This window comes from Mangifera indica, chromosome 1 (assembly GCF_011075055.1).
Source record: "Mangifera indica cultivar Alphonso chromosome 1, CATAS_Mindica_2.1, whole genome shotgun sequence".
Taxonomy (NCBI): domain Eukaryota; kingdom Viridiplantae; phylum Streptophyta; class Magnoliopsida; order Sapindales; family Anacardiaceae; genus Mangifera; species Mangifera indica.
In genome coordinates, this window is record NC_058137.1 from 5290592 (window position 1) to 5304421 (window position 13830).

Genomic DNA, 13830 nt, shown 5'->3' on the forward strand with positions numbered 1-13830 from the left:
TTTTTTTTGCTTATTTATTATCTGATAAAAACTGGTCATTGTGTAAGCTTTGGTCCAGCCGTTTCCAATTTACTCTGTGCTGGCTTTACAGAGATATGAAACACCGTCCAACGTCTTATACAGGCTAGATACGAAATTCTAGTGAAGGAAGAGAAGGCTGTTGTGGGCTCTAACAGTGGCCATGAAGTTCCAAATTTGAGTTTTGTTGGAAAAGATCTTGAAGCAGCTCTGGATTCTTTTGACAACCTATTTTGTCGTAGATGTCTTGTATTTATCATTCTGAACTTTAAGTATATATTTTTTCATCCATCTCCCTGTTGTTATAAGGAACATTGCTCCTCTCTGTATTGGCAGGTTTTGATTGCAGGCTACATGGATGTTAGCAGGACCTTGTGTTTCCAGTAAGTTGACTTTTATAACTGACTTTTGATATTTCAGAAGATCTTTCTTTCTAGGTTCTAATTTTTTTCTTGTCAAAAAAATGTCAGGCTGATTAAACAGCCTCCATCATACCATTTGGACGTGGATAATATGCCATGTGGCCCACATTGCTTTCGATCGGTATGTGTGGCTGTTTGATTGATATGATTTTTGTGGCTTGGTTTATCTTCTGGAAGAATTTGAAAACAATATATTAAGAAGCTTTATATTTGCTTGTGTCAGGTTCTGAAGTCAGAAAGAATTGCTGTAGGTAGCTCCCCAGTGAAGGTTAATATTGAAGAAAAATCTGTCTCATCATCTGATTGTGCTGGGGCTGAGACATCATCCAGGAAGAAATCGTCAGTTCTGTCTGCTAGGAGACGGGTGAAGTCCTACCAAAGTGAAAGTGCTTCGTCAAATGCAAAAAACATTTCTGAAAGCAGTGACTCAGAGGTTGGGCCCAAGCCAGATAGCACTGCTACCACCGTTCATCACCCTCAAAAACTAAGGTTGTTGGAAAATATGGAATACGTAAAAGGAATAGCAAGCGAGTTGCTGAACGTGTTCTTGTTTACATGCAAAAGAGACAGAAGAAAAATGGCAGCTTTTGATTCTGATTCCACTGTGAGTGGAGTTCCTCCACCTAGTGATATGAAACTTAGATCTTATTCACGCAGAGAAAATGAAGATGCTAATTCCTCTTCACATACGAATGTTAAATGTCCAAACTCTGGAAGGACTAGGAAGAAGGGAGTACAGGATAGCCGCAATTTAGTGCAGGGTGAAGTTGCCAATGTTCTATTGTCTGAGATGATTACTGACCCACCTGCAACCAGCAGCAATGACACCTTTAGGAAAGAAGAGTATGTGGATGAAAACATGTGTAAACGAGAACTAAGTGATGATAAATCTTGGAAAGCTGTTGAAAAGGGTCTTTTTGATAAAGGTGTTGAAATCTTTGGCAGGAACAGGTCAGTCAATGTAATCTGTGATGTGTTACTATTTAACATATTACATCCACAATTTCCTGAAATTCAATTTGCATATATGTAGGATTGTTGATCATTTTATGCTTGATTCAGATTTGAACTTTAATCTTAAAAAAACTGATATCACTTCTTCTTAACATGGAATGATGCTAGTTTTTCAATTTCTTGTGAAAAAAAAACAACCATCATTAGGTTTAGTTTCCATTGTGGCTATTTTTTGTTGGAAGCTCTGAAGATTCAACTTTTATAACCTGATGTTTTCTTTTTGCTGTGTCTAATGTATAGTTTAAAAATGCTTTGCTGCGTATATACATCATTATTTTTGCTTATTGTTTCCAATTTAGTTTTCTTTGCGTTTATTGATGCTTTATCTAAAGTAGGAATGTTGTTGGTAAATGGCAGTTGTCTAATAGCTAGGAACCTATTAAATGGATTGAGGACTTGTTGGGAGGTTTTCCAGTACATGACTAACTCTGAGAATAAACTCTTTGGCGAAGGTGATGCTGCAAATTCTCTCCTTGAAGGCTATTCTAAGTTTGATTTAAATGGAAATATGGTTAGTATTTTTATTTTATATGGTTTGCTTGGCTCAAAATATTGGACTCCCTTTATTTAAGAATTATATTTCTTTTTTCCTTTTGTTTTCATTTTCAAATTTTTTTTCGGGGTCTTGGTATATGAACATCAGGGTAACAATGAAGTAAGAAGAAGATCAAGATTTTTACGTAGGAGAGGTAGAGTACGTCGCCTGAAGTATACTTGGAAATCTGCTGCTTACCATTCAATTAGGAAACGCATTACTGAGAGAAAAGACCAGCCATGCAGGCAATACAATCCATGTGGCTGCCAAACTGCTTGTGGAAAGCAGTGCGCTTGCCTTCTAAATGGAACCTGCTGTGAAAAGTATTGTGGGTGAGTCATTTTTTCCTTTAATTCGCAGAAATCAAACATCTAGAATTATCTAGCTTATCTTACCCTGAAAATTGCAAATTACTATTTTTCTTTAAAATGGCTGCTGTCCTTCCTGATTTAGTGTGTGAGTGTGGAAGAGTTTCTGCATGTCTCACCATTGCAGGGAAATTGTGGTGTTTGTGGAGCTAGATGTTGTAAAGCTTTTGTGTGTGCCTGTGCATTGTGTGCACTTATTGATGCATGACTGTCTTACACCAATTTGGGAAATTATGGGGTCAGTCCTATAGATGTTTTGCAACGGTTTGTGTTTGTACACTTAATGATAATATTGATGATGCATGGATAATTCAATTAAGATTTACATATTGATCCAGATGTCCCAAAAGCTGCAAGAATCGATTTAGAGGCTGTCATTGCGCTAAAAGTCAATGCCGAAGTCGTCAGTGTCCATGTTTTGCGGCAGACAGGGAATGTGATCCTGATGTTTGTAGGAACTGTTGGGTCAGGTGAGTTTTCATTTTGGATGCTCATTTATTTGAGTACTTTGTAGCATATTGTGGAAAAATATCCCTGATTGATTTCTGGGAATAAGAGCAATGATAAATGGGGAACTATCATGATATAAGTACATTGCTGTATCTGAGGTACACATTTTCTTCATCTTCTTTACTCAATTGTGTGTGTGTTTTGGTTTTAGAGAGTTTTAGCTTCTCCCTATGGTAGTACATGAAAATTAGCCCCAAAGGGTGGGTTCACTGATAAATTCTTGGATTTTAACCAAGATTTCAAATATCCAAAACCCTTTGGAGTCAGCTACATGGGATATTTGGTTTCCAATCACTAATTGTTGGTCTGACAGTGGTCCTTAGCTAATAAATTTTGCACACATAAGTGAGGCCGAGGGATTTTTGGGTGTCAAAAAAATATTGGAAAATTGAAAATGAATCAAAAGATGTCATTTTTTTTTTTATAGACAAATCAGTTGAATTTTGTTATCTTAAAGTGCCCAGGTAACTAAGCCAACAGTGTATTATTTACACTTTTTCACTGTTTTAATATTATATGTCATTTGAGCTTTCTAAATGGGTTTTTGCAGTTGTGGTGATGGTACTCTCGGAATTCCTGACCAAAAAGGTGATAACTATGAATGTAGGAACATGAAGCTTCTCCTCAAACAACAACAAAGGGTAATTGCATTCTCCTGTCTCCCTGTTTTTGTTACTTTCTATGTGTATACTGATGAATTTCTCAGTTATGTATACTTTTCCTTTCTGCTGTGAAGATATTCTTCAAATATTTGTCTAGATTCCCGGGCCCGGGAGAAATATTGAATTCACTGAATTCGTCAAGTTTTGGAACAAGCTTCTTTTGCAATGATTAAAGAGTATTAAACTCTGATCAATTTTGGAATATGTTCAGTATAAGAGATATTTGTTTAATTTTGTCCTTGAGTTATTATTTACTTAGAGTTTGTTATCTTAGAGTTCGGTGGTTGGGTTCGTTTTGAATGTATCCCATTTACTGTGGTGGTGCCTTTTGTGTTGTTTTTTAAAAAATTTTATTGATTAGAAAAAATAAATGCTGCTTTAAGGTTGAATTGGTTCGATTTGCTCTTCCATATTTGTGGATAAGATTGTATATTCAAATGCATATAGTCAAACTAATAATCCTAAACTGGTATCTTTTAAAACCTTGGACAGTAAGAATTTATAATTAGTGGAGTGTTTTGGTTTCTGGAGTGTAAAGTTAGTAATGTTCAGGGCTGAGTTCATTGTCACAACATACTTGTTTTGTAAATTTAAGCACAGAATGTGGTATCTAATGTTTGATTCTAAGCAGTAAAATGTTCAGCTTAAATACTATGTTGAAGTTCTGTAACATGATTATGCTTAGTATTCTCTGTGTCTTTCTTTCTTAAGAGTTGTCTCTGGTATATGTCAAATATACCACTCAATTGGCATTTTATTGGTTATATATGTACTGTGAATGTAACTGTTTCTTGTAAACTACTGGAGTTTGATATTAAAGATTCTGCACTTCTACATTATATTTGCACTCACTTAGGTCTAATCCTCTGTTGTACAGGTTTTACTTGGTAGATCCGATGTTTCTGGGTGGGGAGCTTTCTTGAAGGTAATATCCTGATTTTGTTTAAGCTTAGCTCAACATGAAGCATCAGTCTTCATATGATATATGCTCCGTTTTTCTTGTGATGCTAAATAAATTTTGGCGGGCCTACAGAATAGTGTTGGAAAGCATGAATATCTTGGTGAATATACTGGAGAGCTGATTTCACATCGAGAAGCAGACAAGCGTGGAAAGATATATGATCGTGAAAATTCATCATTTCTCTTCAATCTCAATGATCAGGCATGATATATGGCAATACAGATTGTGTCTAACTTTTTTCTCTCTGTGCTAATGAGTATCTAAATCCATTTCTGTGCAGTTTGTTCTTGACGCTTATCGGAAGGGTGACAAATTGAAGTTTGCAAATCATTCTCCAGATCCAAACTGCTATGCTAAGGTAACCCTTGGACTACTAATGCACTCAGGATTTGCTATCGTATCAAGTCCCACTAAACTTTTTTCTGAAAGCAGTTGTCTAGATTCTAGACATCTCTGGAGCATCAGATTTTGAGCAGTATGCCAATTTGAAGTATCTGCTTAACCATTTTGTGGCAGGTCATCATGGTTGCTGGGGATCATCGGGTGGGCATTTTCGCCAAGGAGAGAATTAGTGCTGGTGAGGAACTTTTCTATGATTATCGTTATGAGCCAGACCGAGCTCCTGCTTGGGCTAGAAAGCCTGAGGCATCTGGGTCAAAAAAGGATGACGCTGCTCCATCAAGTGGTCGTGCTAAGAAGCTTGCTTAGTATAAGCATTTATTATGAAACTCAAAAGTTAAAATTTTCACATTCTTTTAACAGGTAGAAGCATCATTCTCATTAACCTTGGAGAAAAGTGTCTTCTCCATCATTTTGTTGTTGGAGATGCAATTGTCATCTCCATGGATAATTTAATTCAATTCTTACTTTGATTTATGTTTATCCCATTGCAGACTCAGCCACTAACGTAAGGAAATTAGTTTCATTGGATAAAGGGCAATAGAAAAAGCAGTATTATTGACTACTTTTGTTTTGCTGCTCACATCTTCCTTTCTCTTCTTTAGAAATTGAAATTATTATTATTATTATTTTTTAATCATGGATTGCTACAAAAATGTCCTTTTACGCATAGCCAACATACCTGGATTACTTGCAATTAAGTTAAGCTTTCATTTGCTTGTTCTCATCATCAATGCTTCCCGAGTTCTTGTACTCAATCAATATATTACATTTGCCTGGTGCTTTCCTCGAAAATTAGGCAGCATATAAATTGGTTGTCGTGTTCTGTGTTGTGCTTCAGCTTAAACTTGATTAACAAGTTTTAATCAGATTTATATTGGACTGATCCTGTACGCAAGTGTTTTATAATGGCATAATCGTCCCTTTCCCTTTTCAGGTGGCCAAACTTGACTTGGTTTAGTAGATTTCGTACCCAACAAAAGGAAAATTACCCTGACACTTTTTGCAATCTAAAATGGTTTGGTTGTACAAGGCATTTATCATGCAATTAGTATTGTGTATAAATATAAATAATGTATATAAATTTATATACAAACAAAAATATGTTTTTATATATTTTAAGTATTATTTTATTATTAATTTAAAATTATTTAATTATATAATAGTATATTTAAGTTTGTATATACAGTTTTTTGGAATTACTCAGAACCTTTTGTTTGACAATAATAGTAAAGCATTACACAAGAAATTTCCCTGCGGAACTCAATTGGCCTATGGCATGGTAGAGGCCGTGCATAAGAAGGCCAAATAAATATTTCCCACCCAAGGTTCGGTGTAAATATAATTTTTTATTCGTTAATTATTAAAAATCTAAATATTTATTCATCTGATAAATTTTATTGTAATTATTAAGGATAAAATTGTTATTTTTTAAAATATTTAAAAAACTAAAAATATTTCACATTTCTTATTTTTAAGTTTAAAAATCTAATAATTTTTTTTTATTTAAAGTTTAAAAAATCAATATTTCCCCCTAGAATTTTTCTAGCCATCACTATCCACAGTTGAAGACAACAACGACGGAGTTCTCCCCTTTTCTCAAATTTTCTCTCAGTCATACTCCATTTTTGGCCATCATAACCAAAGAAATTGGTTGACGAAGACGAAGAACGGTCGTTGTCTATCGCTTTCATTGGTTGGTGAAGGTCGAAAATAAAACAAGACTGAGAGAGAAGCTAGGCGAAAGGGAGAATGCTGTCATTGTCTACGTCATCGTCTCTGACCATCAACAGCGTGTTAAAAAAACCTTAAGATGAAATGTAAGTTTTTTTAATTTTAGATGAGAGAATTTGTTATTTTTTAAACTTCAGAGTGAAAATATAATAAATTTTTAATTTTTTAAATATTTTTGTTAAATAATAATTTTATCATTAATGATAATAATAACAACAAAAATTTAATAAATATATAAATATTTAATAATTTAATAATTAATAAATAAAAAATTAGATTTATATTAAAACCTGCGCGGAAAAATATCATTTCTCCGCATAAAATTGAAATGTTAACTTCCATCGGTGCATACCCCTGTGGTGAGGCAGCCTACCCCACCACGTGAGAGCCACTGGAATGAAAAACTTACAGGTGTGACTAAATCAAAGGCCCTTAGACAAAGACAAATACCGCCAATTCACAATTACATTGATTCATAGACAATCTTTGGAGCCAAACAATCGTGATAACAGAACTGTCTAAAGCAAAAAGTAAATTGACAATTTTCTTAAAAAATTAAAGGTTATTGATAGTGATATAAAAGCCCGGTTTTTCTGCCCAAATTACGTCATCAATGTCACTTCTCTGCACTGTACACCTTCTCTTTTGCTTTAATTTTTAGGCTTGCAGCTGTTAACTGCTCTGAGTCCCTTCTCTTTTCTCTCTACTGGATTTTTCTTGAGCTCTGCATAAGCACGCAGAAGCCACGTTGGCGTGTTTCATGGACTCTCGTAGCTTATGCAGAGCCTACGCAACTTGGTATCTCTTACTGTCACTTCTTTCACTCTTCCTTGTTCATTCTACTGCCTGTTCCAACGGCAATTGCCAGGTACCAAATGCTGATCTGTGAGATATTCTTCTTTCTTTCATTACCCAGAACTGAATTTTATGTTTTTTACAACAACAGGTTCTTGATTCATGTGCTACTGCCACAGACTGTGGGCCAGGTCTCTACTGTGGTAACTGCCCTGCTTTGGGTAAGACTCAACCCGTTTGCACCAGAGGCCAAGCTACAGTACCAACCGCTATTGTAAGCTTCTTCCTTCTACTTTGATATTTTGTACATTTGATGTTGGGTTTGTTCTGTTTTTCAATGTTTTTTATGAAGTTGGTTTTCTTTGGATTGAGTTGTCTTGAGAGAATTTTTTCCTAACAGATTGGTGGATTGCCTTTCAACAAGTATACATGGTTGGTGACTCATAATTCATTTAGTATCGTTGATGCACCGGCTTTGCCTGGTGTTCAAAGACTCACTTTTTACAATCAAGAAGACACTGTTACTAATCAGTTGAGGGTAAGCCATTATGTTTTTCTTCAATCTTAACCATGTTCAGTGATCCCTTTATTCGTCGGAAAGGAAAATGTCAATTCTGTAGCATTAAATTCCTTTCTGTCGCATTATGAACTCTAAATGTATTGTCTTGAATCGGATTCTTATGTAATTTTCTTTTGATGGATATTGATTAGAATGGAGTAAGGGGATTGATGCTGGATATGTACGATTTCAATAATGATATCTGGCTCTGCCATTCATTTCGTGGGCAATGTTTCAACTTCACTGCGTTTGTAATGTTCCTCCCTAATTTCTTCGTTTAGCAATGAAAATGTGATTATGTTCGATTGCTTTTTGAATTAGTTTGTAACGTATGCTTTGGATTGGTCTCAGCAACCTGCAGTTGACACTTTAAAAGAAGTGGAATCATTCTTGAGTCAGAATCCAACTGAGATTGTGACTATTATAATAGAGGATTATGTTCATACTCCAAAAGGGTTAACTAATTTGTTTACTAGTGCTGGTTTGGACAAGTATTGGTTTCCTGTGTCCAAGATGCCCAAGAAAGGTGAAGACTGGCCAACTGTAATGGAAATGGTGCAGTCAAACTACCGGCTTCTTGTTTTCACTTCAATTGCTTCGAAGGAATCAGAGGAAGGTGTGGCTTATCAGTGGAGATACATGGTGGAAAATGAAGGTAAGTATTTGAATAACTGTTATGCTTTTACTAATTTGAATCGCATGTATGTCATCCTTTAATTGCCTCATGATGTTGCATCAGCTGGAGATCCTGGGGTTAAACAAGGCTCCTGTCCTAACAGAAAAGAATCACAGCCACTGAATTCAAAAAAGGCCTCCCTTTTCCTTCAGAATTATTTCCCTACATATCCAGTTGAAGCTGAAGCTTGCAAAGAGCATTCAACTCCACTTGCTGAGATGGTTGGTACTTGTTATAAAGCAGCTGGGAACGTGATGCCCAACTTTTTGGCGGTCAATTTTTACATGGTAAGGAATCTTGCTTACCTTAGCTAAATTTGCAAAGATACCCTTACCGATTCAGCATCTTAACCGACAAGAATATATTGCAGAGGAGTGATGGAGGGGGTGTCTTTGATGTTTTGGATAGAATGAATGGCCAGACATTGTGCGGGTGCAATACTGTCCAAGCCTGCCAGGTTTGTCCATATAATAGTCTGATTACTTGTTAGTTCCATTCCACATTCTAGTTCAGTTAATTCATTACCTCTCTTTTGGATTCTAGCCCCTTGTATTTTTTTTAAAAAGAAGGAAAAAGACATAGTAATTGGAAACTTCTTCCAAGTCCACAAACTAGTGCAGATCCTTCTCTCTCACTCTGTCAAATCCATATTGTAGCTTTTGCCAAGTAGAGAAATCACAATTTTCTCATAATTTTAACAATCTGGCCGAAAGTTATTAAATGAAAAATTAAAAAAAGAAAGCAGCTCATAAATTAGCAGATATTTTCCAACAATTTATTGCCAAAATGTTTATAATTTGAAATTTGCATCAACTTGATCTGGGGTGCACCTCATAATCTACACTTACCCTAAAGTGAACCGTCAAGTACTCTATCAACCAGAGAAGCTGTGCATTAATCTTTATCAACCATATCTTGAATGCTGTATCAAAACTTGAGACCCTGTTATAGCAACTCATGGTGCACTTCATCTTTTTGATAGTTGACATTTATGTGTCGTTGGTATTTTGAACAATATGATGGTATCATCAAATTGAATTGTATTTATAGGTTTTTAAGTTCTTAATCCCTATAATAATGTACTATCTGTTAATCTGTTTGTTAGACAAGACTGTATTGATGGAATTTTGCAGGCTGGAGCACCTTTTGGATCTTGCAAGAATATTACTGTACCTAGGAGTCCACCAACTAATGATATGGGAAGCTTTACTGGATCTGTTCAGTTCTCAAGATCTGCTTCAACCGCACATTCTCCAAGTTGTTTGCTTTTCAAATTACTTTATCTTCCATTGATGCTGTTTCTGTTATTGCCGCGCTGAATAATATATACTATGGGAGAACATTACTGACCTACCATAGGAGGCACTATGATATATAGTAACAAATCACTGCCTTTTACAACCAGGGTCAAGCATTGGCTAATAGAGTTGAGTTATTTTAGAAAATTAAATGAAGAATTGAAGCAGGAAGTGATGTAGATAGTGGTGAAAAGAGAGTTGCAGTGTTTTTCAAAACATGGTTCAGTTATGCAGCTTTTACTACATTGAATCACTTGTCAGGTATTGGAATGTTTTAGATATTGACATTTATTCATCTATGCTTTCTTCACTGATACCACTAATGCATATTTTTATGTAAGTTTTGTTTGCCTGAAGAATTTATGCTAGACAAATTATCAAAATCCTTTTATAAGTTTACACTAGAGGTGTCAGGGGGTCGGGGTGGCCCGAGACCCCCTTTTTTTGGTCCTTGGGCCGTGAAGTTAGGCTTGCGGATTGACACAATACAATACATAATTTTTTAAAAAATTTTTATTATTATATAGAAAATCTAAAGAATTTATATAGGGAATCCAAAAATATTTATTAATATTATGAAAAATTAAAAAAAATAAAAAATAAATATTAATGTTATGAGAAAATCAAAAGATAATGTGAGAGATTTAAACTTATTAATTATTTGTTATAAGAAAAACTTAAAAGGAGAGAAATCCAATGGACCAAAAAAAAGATAAAAAATGTATAAAAATAGGGTGGCCCATTAAGGGCCCAAGTCTACATGATCTGCTGTAGAGTGGGTTAGGTGTAGGTAGACTCAATCCGTAAGGTCCATCACTGTATGGGCTTTGGCCCAACACAACTCATAAATGAGGTGGCTTACACCGATACCAACCCGATATGACTCACTGTCACTTCTAGTTTAACTGTACACTCAATCGGTTCTGTACTTTCAACTCAATATATCTTTTTCTAATTTCTTGTCATGGACCCATAATCATGTAAATTACATCATTAGTTATAAACTCAAACAAGCATTTTGCAGGTTTATTCTTCTATAACAATCAGTAATTTCAGTAGGGTTGAAAGAATTGCAAAGAAATAGCAGACAACACAACTATGGTATTCGAATTATATATCATATTATGTATCAAAAATTTTATTTTATGTATCGCATATCGAATATGATATCATATTTTATGATATAATTTTTTAAAAATAAAATAATAAAAATATATAATTGACATATCATTATTTTAGAAAAATATTATAAAAATATTTAAAAATTTAAAAATTTATATATTTTTTTATTATTTTATTATTTTCTCTAAAAAAAAATTAATCAGTATCAGTTTTATTTATATATATATATATATATATATATATATATGAATGGAAATATATGACTAAAAAGAAGCAGGCCATGTGACAGTGACAAGTTATATCTTTACTGGTACTAAAGCATGTAAAATTTATTGAGATAAAAAATGAAAATGCACAACTGACGAGAGCTAACATTGTGTAAATAGGCTATACATGATCCGTCAGATGGTGTTTAGAGGAAGGCAACGTACGGTCCTTATCTACACTCAGATCCACTGTTTTGAGCCGAAAACGCAAAAACATGAAATGGTAGACCAGTTTTAAGAATTTTTGTTTCCAAAATATAATTATATATACAAATATATTATTACAAATTGAAGTGATGGGTTATAGTTAAGTGATACAATTGTTTATTTTTTTTATAAAATTTATTTATTTATTATATATATCTCTTAGAATATAATTTATAAAATAAATAATATTTTTAAAATCAGATCAGATCGATTAGTTTAATTAGTTAAACGATTAATTAGTCTATAATCTAATTCAATTTATAGATAAATATTGATCTGTTTGAAATTCAATTAAACACTGTAAACTTGTTGAACAAAAAAATTATTTAAAATCAATAAAATTGAATTTACATAACCCTATATAATTTTTGTCTTTTTTAAACTTAAAATAATTATAATTTATAAAATTTTAATTAAATTAATAATAAAATTTATAATTAGTTTTTTAATCTATATAATAGAATGTTAATTAATTAATTAACATATTTAAAATTATATTTTATATTTTAAAAAATATAATAAATATTTAATACCTTTTAAAAGATATAGGGCAGAAAACTTTTTTTCATTTAAGGTACAATGAAATTTTAAACTCTTATCTTCTAATTTTTAAAAATTTAAATAGTTATTTATAAAATAAAATATATTAAAAATTTTAGTTAGAGTTAGAGAGTAAAATTATTATTTAATGATAATATTTTAAAAAATAAAAGTTTATATCATTTTATCCCTTAATTTCAAAAAATTAACAATTTCTCCCAAAATTAAGTTATGAAAAGTGAAATTTTTTCCCTATATAGTGATTCAAATTTTGTCGATGAATTTTTGATAAACAATGACCGATCTCTCTTTCTCCTAGTGATATCTCTCTCTCCAACACTTTCTCTCTGATTGATAACATTTGAATTCAATAAAATTAAGATGAAATTCAGATAAAGAATTGAAACTTTTATTTTTAACCTTAATTAAAAATTTTAATATATTTTAATTCATAAATAAATATTTAAATTTTTAAAAATTAAAAAATAAAATTTTAAAGATTTTATTATACTTTAAGAAGTGGGAGTAAATCCTTTGGCCAAAAATATATAATAATATAATAATAAATTAAACCGATTAATAGATCACTTGAATAAATCGACCGCCAGTTCAATTTAGAAAATATTGAAAGTAAATCCTTTTCCTCACTTGGTTTAAAAGACTTGACTAATTTTTCTGTGGCCCACTCTCTCTCAACCAATTTATTTCCGTCCGCAGCATCTTTATCTTATCATATGCAGCAACAAAGCGGGGTCCACCAACTGATAAGGCCGTCTGAAATACCTTTTTACCCCCGGCTACACAGAGGAACTACAACTGTGCAATCAACCTCTTCACTCAGTCACCGTCAGACTGTCCTCGTGATTTTTTCTTAAACAAATAGCATCATGCCACGTGCATCCAAAGACATTGGGAACAAAAATTTTAACAATCCAATCCCATCATCCAAAGCACACTGCCAAATTGACAACTCCATAGTCCTTGACCATCATCATGATTACAATGATCTCACACACGCACATCCCAACACACCAATCACCGTATCTATTTGACACGTCTATATCAAGCCACTAGGACCCACATAGATACAATGCTCTTTTAGCCCTGTCTTGTCCGTAGGTGTTGACTGACGCCCGCTCAAATACTCACAATATACGCTATTCTCTTTCTTATGTAAGACATCTGTAAATAAATTAAAGACGTGAGATCCATTTTTACTGATTAAAAAAATATATATTTATATAATTACATATAAAAATAATGTATTATTGTAATAATATTATGTGTATTTATTTTTAATATATATTAATATATAATTAAATAATATTAAATTAAAAATATAATTATATTTATATATATAATAAATATATATAATATTATTTATATTATTTACCACTTAAATAGCATGTAAATTGGAATAATAGTATCAAACCTAGTACTCATAAAATTTAACTACATGTGCACACTTATAAGTACAGATTCTTCACCAAACACTACAATTGGACACCATGTTGCAATTACTTCTGTTTCTCGGTCTCTACAACATTTTACATGGACAAAGATTCTGCAAACCTTAGGATATTAAGGCCTAGCTTGCACGGGCTAATTAAAACAACTTCTGCACCTGGTCTGGGACAAAGGTAATGAATCGATATGCACCTGCAGATTTAATAAAATAAGAGTAGGGTAAACTTGCTAGCGTTTTGCAGTTCAGTATTTGCACTTCAGACATTTTGGGACATCA

At 33.0% G+C, this 13830-nt stretch overlaps 2 protein-coding genes across 2 annotated transcripts in view; both read left to right on the top strand.

Moving 5' to 3' along the window:
* Positions 1 to 5454, top strand: part of LOC123226990 (histone-lysine N-methyltransferase CLF-like) — a 6202-nt gene extending 748 nt beyond the window's left edge. Inside the window, 14 exon segments of the mRNA XM_044651592.1 lie at positions 124 to 267; positions 355 to 401; positions 489 to 561; positions 664 to 904; positions 907 to 1019; positions 1021 to 1391; positions 1812 to 1965; positions 2098 to 2321; positions 2696 to 2827; positions 3418 to 3508; positions 4407 to 4454; positions 4563 to 4691; positions 4771 to 4848; positions 5007 to 5454. Coding sequence (XP_044507527.1) covers positions 124 to 267; positions 355 to 401; positions 489 to 561; positions 664 to 904; positions 907 to 1019; positions 1021 to 1391; positions 1812 to 1965; positions 2098 to 2321; positions 2696 to 2827; positions 3418 to 3508; positions 4407 to 4454; positions 4563 to 4691; positions 4771 to 4848; positions 5007 to 5198 — 2037 coding nt within the window. The 3' untranslated portion in view covers positions 5199 to 5454.
* A 1717-nt stretch (positions 5455 to 7171) lies between these two features.
* LOC123213176 (PI-PLC X domain-containing protein At5g67130-like) lies at positions 7172 to 10269 on the top strand. Its single transcript, XM_044632557.1, has 8 exons — positions 7172 to 7491; positions 7570 to 7692; positions 7819 to 7956; positions 8130 to 8228; positions 8329 to 8632; positions 8717 to 8940; positions 9024 to 9110; positions 9787 to 10269. Exons 1-8 carry the CDS (start codon positions 7384 to 7386, stop codon positions 9970 to 9972), a joined length of 1269 nt encoding a protein of 422 aa, XP_044488492.1. The 5' UTR covers positions 7172 to 7383; the 3' UTR covers positions 9973 to 10269.
* The last annotated feature ends 3561 nt before the right edge of the window (positions 10270 to 13830 follow it).